General features: G+C 39.2%; 1 protein-coding gene across 2 annotated transcripts; it reads left to right on the forward strand.

Annotated features, from left to right (window-relative positions):
- Positions 1-1,859: 1,859 nt before the first annotated feature.
- polr3d (polymerase (RNA) III (DNA directed) polypeptide D) lies at positions 1,860-8,795 on the forward strand. Of its 2 annotated transcripts, none has more exons than XM_084055059.1 (9): positions 1,860-1,999; positions 3,188-3,358; positions 3,933-3,976; positions 4,062-4,219; positions 4,899-5,023; positions 5,357-5,504; positions 6,577-6,836; positions 7,394-7,546; positions 8,169-8,795. In XM_084055059.1, the coding sequence occupies exons 2-9, from the start codon at positions 3,194-3,196 to the stop codon at positions 8,283-8,285; spliced, it is 1,170 nt and encodes a 389-aa protein (XP_083911185.1). In that variant the 5' UTR covers positions 1,860-1,999; positions 3,188-3,193; the 3' UTR covers positions 8,286-8,795. The 2 variants fall into 2 exon arrangements, with proteins under 2 accessions (XP_083911185.1, XP_083911184.1); XM_084055058.1 differs by having other exon boundaries at positions 1,866-1,999; positions 3,184-3,358.
- The last annotated feature ends 799 nt before the right edge of the window (positions 8,796-9,594 follow it).

Below are 9,594 nucleotides of genomic sequence, written 5' to 3' on the forward strand. Positions count from 1 at the left end.
CTGTAATCTGCTGCTTACAACATTTTTTTTAAGGATAAAACAACACCAAACAACAAGGGACAAAAACATGTCAGGATGATGTGTAGCTTTAGGAACGTACGGTACGATGATTCATTGTGTTTGTAAAAATGAAGAGAAGGTACAGGGTCTATCCACAATAGTTCCCCAATGTGTGAGAAATTGCAGAGACAGTACGGCAATGATGTTATGGCTAGCAGACTACAGATAAATGAGTGTAATTAAACTCCAATCATCCATCATTAGATATGCTGTGACAGCCCCAAGGACAATAGTAGAGGTGGAAGCAGGGCCTTATGCAGCAGTGGTGGAAGAATTAAGCAGCCTGCTCAAATGTTTTACTTGAGTAAAAGTAGTAATACCACAATATAGAAATAGTCTTGGCCTGCATTCAAGATTTTACTTGAGTAAAAGTACAAATGTATTGGCATCAACATATATCTTATAGTACCAAATTAAAAGTAGCTTCTACATTGGGGGGGGGGGGGGGGGGGGGGGGGTGTAATAGCAGATCTACAATCACAACTCATTGTAGATCGGCTATTATAGCTGAAGTATAAAAAAAGGATTTAATGCATTACTGGATGTTTTGTAGTCTGTTAATCAAATCTGTACGTAAATAATTGTAGCCTAACTATGTAAAATAGCCTACTTGTGGTGGAGTAAAAAGTACAATATTTGCCTCTGAGATTAGTGGAGTAGAAGCATAAAGTATAAATAAAATGGAAAGTAAAGTAAAGGTACCTCAAAATGGTTCTTAAGTACAGTAGGCTACTTGAGTATACTTCCACCTGCTGGCCTATGTGTAAGCTATAGTAGGCTATATGACTGCAAAGGACATCAGCCAGATTGAGCTTTTCATATTTGTAATCAAGTATTTACCATATAGTAAGAAATGAGAAAGTAAACAGCAAATCATTTGTCATATTAGCCTGCCATGTTAATACAAATTGGCAACTTGTCAGCATTCATGTAAAGAGGTCAGAATTACTGGTGTGTTTAAAATTAATACAAACAGTATGATTTTTTTTGTGTGCATAAACTTAATTTATGCACACAAAAAAAAAGTTTACTTAAAAATGTCTTTACCTGTGGAATAGAGAAATGCTCTGTTATAGGGCGTTGGAGTATCCCATTTCTATTTACTGTATACTAACTTGAGCCCCTTGCAAAGTAAAGTACATTTACTCAAGTACTGTACTTGAGAACAATTTTGAGGTATTTTTTTTTTTACTTTACTCGGAGTATTTCCAATTTTCAGTACTTTTACACTACCCCACCACTTCTACTTAAGTAAAACACGTGAGTACTTTTCCCACCACTGTTGTCGACGCAGCCAAAATAATACTGCGCACATTTGATCCGCAACAACACTAACGACTCCATCCAGCGTTGCCATATCGGCTTATTATAAGCGACTTTGGGCTTCTTTTTTCCTGTAAAAGTTGCTTGTACTGTATATATTCGTAGTTGTGGCGGGTTGCATTATGTGTAGTTGCTTATTTAGGCTTGCTTCCAAATGTTTTAATTATTATCTAAACGAGTGGTTCTCAAATATTTTCATGAAAATGCTTTGTGCCAGGGCCCAGGGAGGGAGCATTTGTGTAATTAGAATGTTTTAAATTCGAAATATTGGACATTTTATTGCAAGAGTTTTTGAAAATAGCAGATCTACAAGCTCACAACGCGTCGCATGTTGACGTGTTGTGAGCTTGTAGATCGGCTAATTTCAAATAGCCGACACATACAGCTTTAAAATAGCTCATATATTGCTTCTTTTGGGCTTGTGTTCCTAGACCTGGTTGCTTATTTCTCTCACTAACTCTGGCAACAGTGTAAGTGTCATGGCGCTGTACGGCATGCAGTCACATCTCAGATAGCACACAGTGACCGGTGATATTCTAATAACATCACAGCTTCATGAATGTTACACAAACTTTGGAGTTTATTTTAGATTTGGCTGAATATCTGAGGAAACAAGGTAAAATATCCGAACTCACATGACGTCCTTTGATAGTGTTTGTAATCTTGCTTTGCTTACTCCATGGTGTGTGTGTGTGTGTGTGTGTGTGTGTGTGTGTGTGTGTGTGTGTGTGTGTGTGTGTGTGTGTGTGTGTGGCCATGTGTGTTGATTTGATGTTGTTTGATTGATTGAATACTAACAGTTTGCAAAAAAGGTACAGTGGTACAAATTTGTACAAAAGGTGCTAAAAGGATAACACAAAAAGCCATTTAGGGGCTTATTTCCATTGTGGTCCTGTGTATTCATTGATTGATTGAATAGTTGATTGAATACTTTATTAATAGTTTGCAAAAAAAGCACAAAGTACAGTTAACACAAGGTCTGCTAAAAGGATTGAAACCAAGAAAGCACTATGGCTTGTTTACATTGTTGTCCTGTGTGTGTGTGTGTGTGTGTGTGTGTGTGTGTGTGTGTGTTTTCAATTCATCGAGACATCAAGACAAACAATAATATGCAAAACATCATATGTACTTGTAGGAATTTAAAAAAAAAAAAAATATATATATATATATATATATGTACAGTAAACAGTTGGGGGGTGGGGGCATTTCTGGTCACTGTCCCACTCTAATAATCAACTTTGAATGGTCATATCATGGTTGGTACATAGAAAATAGTTGCCACATTAAGTTTTTATAAGATATACATGTAAATATAAGCAATACTGGTGAATATGACTCATAATGCTGATGTGTTGGTATTGGTCATCATTTGATTGATTGATTGAATACTTTATTAACAGTTTGCAAATAGTGCAGTGGTACGATTCTACAATGATGCTAAAAGGATAACACAGAAAGGCTTGTTTCCATTGTGGTTCAGTGTGTATTCAATCCATCAATCAAGTGGGAGGGTGTAGAGACTTGATCAATTCATTACATTTATTTTGATTGATTAGATAAGACAATTCTCAAAGAGAGAGATGTGGATATACACAAACAAGGCAACACTTCTCTCATTGTTGTCCAGGTCCACCTAGTGTCCATTTCATAGTTATCCGAAACACTGCACTGTCGACAAATAACACAAAGTGTGATTTTTCCCCTGACAATGTTATCAAAATACGTTGTTGTAAAACCATTTGTCAGCCACTGACACACAATTCCATTCTGTCCTTTGTACTCAATGTATCATTTCTCCAGACAGTTGATCATGGCTGAATCAGGCTCCAATGACTCCAGTGGTCAGCGTCCCCCATCCACACCCGGAGGCAGTGGCAGGGCGCAGACGATGGGACGCAGACTGCCAGCGGCCCTGTCTCCTGGACGCCTCCCCACCATGCGCTCCAGAGACCTCACCTTGGGAGGGGTGAAGAAGGTAAAACACTATTCATATACAGTATATAGACATTCACAATGAGTTTGTGCTAGATGTTGCTAATTGTGCATTGGTTCTCAACGTCGGGTCCAGGTACCCTCAGCAGTCCAAATAGACTCTTCTTAAGGGTCTAACTCTGAGAGTGCACAAAATATGGAACCAAATTGGCTCCATCTGTACACTCTCAGAGTTAAATTAACACTGAAGCTTCTGGTTGCGTCGTGTGGAGTGGAGTTCACCTTGGTTAAAATCTGCCGCGTTTCCCGCCTCTGCATGCATTGGCCACTAGGGCTGGGGCGGTATGGATTTTTAGTTATCACTGTTTACCGACGGTATGGTATCTCCCCAAAAAGTTGTTTTGAATTAAATTTAAAAATAAATGAATAATAATAATAGCGGTTATGAACTCGACACCGCGTTATGCATTACACAAACGCGGTTATTGCACCTAGACCTATTGGCCACTACCCTAACATCCTAACGAGTGTGATCGTATATAAGGATACTATTAAGACTTGTTGACAATCCTGAATCTGTTTTAATGGCTCTCATGTGTGGTTTCTCTCTCCTGCAGAAAACTTTTACCCCAAACATTATCGGCCGAAAAACCAAAGAAGAGTAAGTTCAGTTGAGATTTTGAGATTATAAATGTACCGTTTATTATTTTATGCCTGTTGGCCACTAACTTTGTCTTTTATGACAGCACGAAAGCTGAGGGCGGACCAAGGAGAGAGAGGAGGGATGGAGAACGGGGGGGCCGGGGTCGGGGTGATAGAGGCAGAGGCAGGGGTCGCCCAGAGGTCATCCAGTCCCACTCCATTTTTGAACAGGGTCCTGCGGAGATGACGATGAAGAGGAGAGGTAAGAGTTTGTCCTCATTTGACAGAATAACCAGTATCATTGTACTGCTGTCACATTTTGAAAGCTTATTAGCTCTAAAGGGAGTTCACATTAGATGAGATTTCCAATGCTTTTTGTGCTAGGTTTTTCAATCCACGCATATTATAAAGTCTGTGGTTAAAATACACAACAAAACACAAACAAAAACTCTGTTGATATTGTGGAGATTATCTTGTTGAAAGTTCCTGCCCACCGCTGTGGGGAGTAAGGGTTTGAATCCTCTGCAGTGTTTCTGGCTTGGCTGGGCAGTCCAAAGAACACAATTGGGCTTGTTTGAAGGGTAGGAAGCCGGCCATGGAGGGCTCTAGCGACTCCTACTGGTTGGTCAAGATTCCTGTTCAGCAGGGAGTGGAACTGGACTGGATAATGTGTTCCTCCACATGCGTTATATCCTCACTGTCGGGACAATAAGTGGCTGGTGACTTAATGTATATCAGAGGAGACACGTTCTCGTCTCTACACTCTCCCACTTGACAACTGTGGAGATCGGCAATCACACTGGGGAGGGGGGGGGGGCGGGGGGACTGGGAACGAATTAGCATAATGGCTATATTGGAGAAATAATATAAATAAAATAATAATAAAGGAGGATAAAATGTACCTGTGTTCATGTGTTAGGCCTGCTACTATTTTTATGCAGGTGCCTATGAAAGTGAGAAGGAGGCCCCAAGCCAGGGACCCTCACCTATCATAAATATCAAAAAAGAAAAGAGGGAGACAGAGGAGGAAACCAAAGAGATTCTACGCGCTCTGGAGCGAGACAACGTGAGTCCTACTGTTCTTGTGAAAAATTCTTGTGAAAAATGTACTTGATACTTTTCATTCTGTGTTCGTTCATTCATTTTTACGATGTGGCCCTGCAGGAGGTTGGCATCTATAAGAGGGTGGTTGTTGTGTGTGCATGTATTTGTGTATGTCCAGAACTAATCTCATGAACCGCTGGACCGTTAAAGCGTCATAGATGACTCATCATCATCATCATCACCATCACAGGCTGGCCACATGAAGTCCGAGATCCACATGGGAATTACGCCGTTCCCATGTAGATTCCGACTAGAGATCTACACGATTTGATTTCTTTCCCCCTTTGCCTTCTAGTTTATAGATGATCCTTTTTTGAAGAGTGAAGAGAGAAGCTGTCCTGTTCAGCTCCCCCTAGCCGTATCAGGATGGGGATTCAAGGAGGAATTTGCTGATGCTCTTCCTAAAATTGAAAAGTTAGAGGAAGATGATGGAGACATTAAAGGTACCACGTTTCTCAAGTCATTACTCCTCCGCCTCACACATGGTCAATGTAATACCCACCTAAAGGTTGTCATGACTCGCGATCATGACATTTTTGTTGATTATTCATTTTAATAGAAATAATTGCGCTTAATGAATTAATTGGGGGGAAGCGTGCTGTTCAAACCGCTCTCGCCATTACTTTTTGTTATATTTAATTAACTCATTGATCAAATCAAAGTGGTCTGCCATTGTAAGCAGTATTTTAGTGCTGCCTAAGGGCTTGCATAAATATTTAGTTGTTATTTGAGATACGTTACAACTAATTTGTGTGGTGCAATAGCTTTAATTTGAGTGATGCATAAGGCTAACTTGGTATCAGGTGGTGCAACTGGCTACTGTATACACAAGTGTCCAGTAACAGGTCAGTTTGACCCTTCTATCAGCACCTCGCAATCTGTTGATACTGGACTATGGATATTTTTAACATGGCTTCTCATAACAGTCTTAATGAGAGATCAACTGCTACTCAGTAGTCTGGCTGATCAATAGAACATAAATATGAGTATTTACACAAATGCATACACACAAGACACAATGTATGATGTGCATTGTGGATTCTGAGTATCACCTCATGGTATATAAATAATATCCTTATAACAATAGATATTACTGAAATTTACAAAGAAATGACTGCCAATAGCATTCACAATAATCAAAATTAATGATATATTGCTTAAACAGGCTATATACTTTTTTTTTTTTTTTTGCTTTAAATTGTTTTCAAAAATAGTAAAAATAACCGACTTACAAGATCACAACACCTTGTGATCATCACGACTGAATAGCTTGGCTATTTAAGCTATTTTGGAACATTTTTCAACATCTCTGAAATGTTTTGCCCAAATGGCCAAATTAGGGATGCCAGGTTGAAATTATATTTTTGTGAAATTCGTCCAGTTGTTTTCATACAGCTGAATGGAAATGATTCTAATGACTATGCAAAAATAATTGCTACTAGCTAGAATAATTGCAATTAGGTGATTATTATGTAATAATTGTGACGGGCTTACACCCTTTTGTCTTTTTTTCAGTGAAACAGGAGCCTGAAGATGGCGCCCTCCCGACTAAGAAGGTGCCAGGAGAGAATTCGTTCAGGCCTCCCCCTCTCCCTGAGCCTGAGTTTCTGCCTGACCTCCTGCACAATTTCAGTCTCAGCAAAGGGGAGGAGCTGTTCTTCATGCAGCTTCCCGACTCCCTGCCCGGCCAGCCCCCCACCATAGAGTCCCGTCCAGTGACAACAGAGGCACGGACAGAAGACGGGCAGTCTGTGCTTGTGAAAACAGAAACTCAGGTACAGTAGATGTGTGGATGAACTGTATACCAATATGAGCCGATCTATTCTTATATATTGTATCTATGGTGATAGGAACCATAGCCAAATGCATATTTGTGTAGGCGTTGTCAAAAGGCGATAAGGCTGATTCTGATTTTCTCAGTACAGTGGTTCTCAACCTGTGGGTCGGGACCCCAACATGATCTTTTTTAGGGGGTCCCCAGATGACAAAGTGACAATTTAAGGACTTTTTAGACCTTTTTAATTACTCCAAAAAAAGAAAGAAAAGAAAAAAGACCATTACTGCATCAAAAGTAATCAAAAAAATATAATATAAAAACTGGTCAAACTAAGGCCAAATTGTAAAATATTACAAGAAACAGGCAAAAAAAAAAGGGGATCGCTGCCTAAAAAGGTTGAGAACCACTGATTTGGTGACAATTTAGTGATTTAGTGACAATACACAGTGACAATTGTATTGCTTCAGTTGACTGAAGGTGGAAAAGATATTGAAGTACGTATTTGTTTAAATTCTATGTGGTGTTCAAAGTGTTCTTTTACCTGTTGTACAATAGGAAGAGCAAGTGGAGGAGAATAATTGCACCCTGCGTGACCTGAGGGAGGGTCTGGTGGGGAAAATGGTGGTGCGGAAGTCTGGCCGCGTTCAGCTCATCCTGGGAGACATCACACTGGACGTGGCTTTGGGCACTTCATGTGCCTTTCTTCAGGTTACATACATAATACATTATATCTTGCTGTCGAGCAGAAACCTCATATCTCTATTTGAACCTCTTTTTTCGTACAAGAGTATTGCATAAAAGTAATGAAAATAGCAGATCTTTAAGCTCACAACGCGTCGCATCACAACGCTTGTTTTTTTTTATATTAAAAAGGAACGGTTTTGGACATACAAGGTTTCTACCTGACAGCGACAATATATAGTTTGATGATATTAGTGTTGGTGTATACATTATGATTATGTATGTGTATGATCGGGCAGAAACCTTGTATCATTTAATTTTATGTTGTTTTTTTTTGAGAAATGAAAGCCTTATTTTAAACTTCATCGTATGACAGTGTCACGCAATATGTTGCCAGGTTGAAAGTCTGTCTGTGGGTTTTATAAAACTTTTAACCAATGAAAAGCATTAACAAGAGCGTTTGACTAAAATAATAACTACATTGGATTCATTGGAACATTGGTTATTTTTTCCATTTCCTGAAAAGTAAAAATGTTGGACTTACATGTTTTTTGCCCAACAGTGATGGTGATATAACATTTAGAGTGTTTACTTTAATTTGGAACTTTTCAACTGATTTGCCTGCCAAAAATATCCGTTCTCTCCACAGGAACTGGTGTCAATTGGGACAGAGGGACGGACAGGGGACATTACGGTGTTGGGACACATCAAACATAAAATGGTTTGCTCTCCAGACTTTGAGGCTCTCCTGGAGAGCAGAACATAGCCAATGGAGTCCGAGTCCACAAAGTGAAATCTTTATCGTTAATTTAACACTAAGAGTGTACAAATGGAATCAAAGGGACCCATATGGTACCATTTGGTTCCATTTGTACCCTCTTTGGATTTTGCAGCATATGTAGATGCAGCACAGTGAAGGCCCATTCGATGCTACTATGCCAGAGAAACCCCAACAAGGTCCTAATCATAAAAATGCTGTTTGTGGATTGCGCTTCTGCACAGACTTAAATCTATATTAAATCAAAAATATATTTTATTTGTGATAATGGGAACGTTTACATTTCTTTTTTTATATACAGAACATATTATTATCCCCTTGTGGTGGATTAGAGCTGTTTCAAGCTGAAAAGATCTCATTAAAAAAAAAGTTGGTGTGCCAAATTGAAATGCTGTTTATTGTGTTTGGGTGGAGTGACCTGTGTAATACAAACAAAGGCACATGAAGGCAATAGCCATTGTACATTGATGTGTGTGAATAAACATACTTATAAACTTAGTCATCCCAATGTATTTTTATTATGAAGTTCTTTGATTGCTCATTTGTATTAACCACTTAAACCCCAGCATCCATATTGTGGGGAAAGCTTTCGCAGAAAATGGCAGAATCGACAAGCTTACAATGCTTCGCGCTGCGACATGTAAGCTTGTCAAACGGTTATTTTCAGCACAATAACAGAAAATAGAAAATACACTAGCAGAGAGCGCTGAGTCACTCCCGTCAACCATATGGGGTTTAAGTGGTTAATGTAATTATGTTGGTCAGGTAAGGTCAAGTTTACTATTCAGTTACTCTTTGGGTGGTACTTATTTTCACCACCAGGTGTCAGAGTAGAACAGACCGATATTCTAGCTCTAAATAATGGACTGAACCACATTCAAGTTGGAGAGCGAATGGGATAGTCGCGCTGTGATTGGCTAGTTGGTTGTCAGGCAACTGATACTTTTTAGCTAATATGAATTATGACTTAACAAAAGCTTTTTTCCCTTTAATAATACGTGTATATTAAGTTTTTTTTTTGTTTTAACTTTTTTTTAATAACTTGTTTTTAGCCACATTTAATAAGTTTTGTTATGTCATTGAGTCGTCATACTAGCCTGCCCGCCCCTCCAGGCTATGGGTAGTAGTGTTGCCAGATCTGCTTATTATAAGCGACTTTGGGGTTTGTTTTTCTGTAAAGTTGCTGGGGTTGCATTTTTTCGGGGCTTGTTTCTAAAGTGTAGTTGCTTATTTGGGCTCGTTTCCTTATGAACCTGTGCTTAAACATTTTCATGGCAAGGACCCCCAGATGAACATG

Source organism: Gymnoscopelus microlampas, assembly GCF_963454915.1.
Source record: "Gymnoscopelus microlampas genome assembly, chromosome: 4".
NCBI classification, from domain to species: domain Eukaryota; kingdom Metazoa; phylum Chordata; class Actinopteri; order Myctophiformes; family Myctophidae; genus Gymnoscopelus; species Gymnoscopelus microlampas.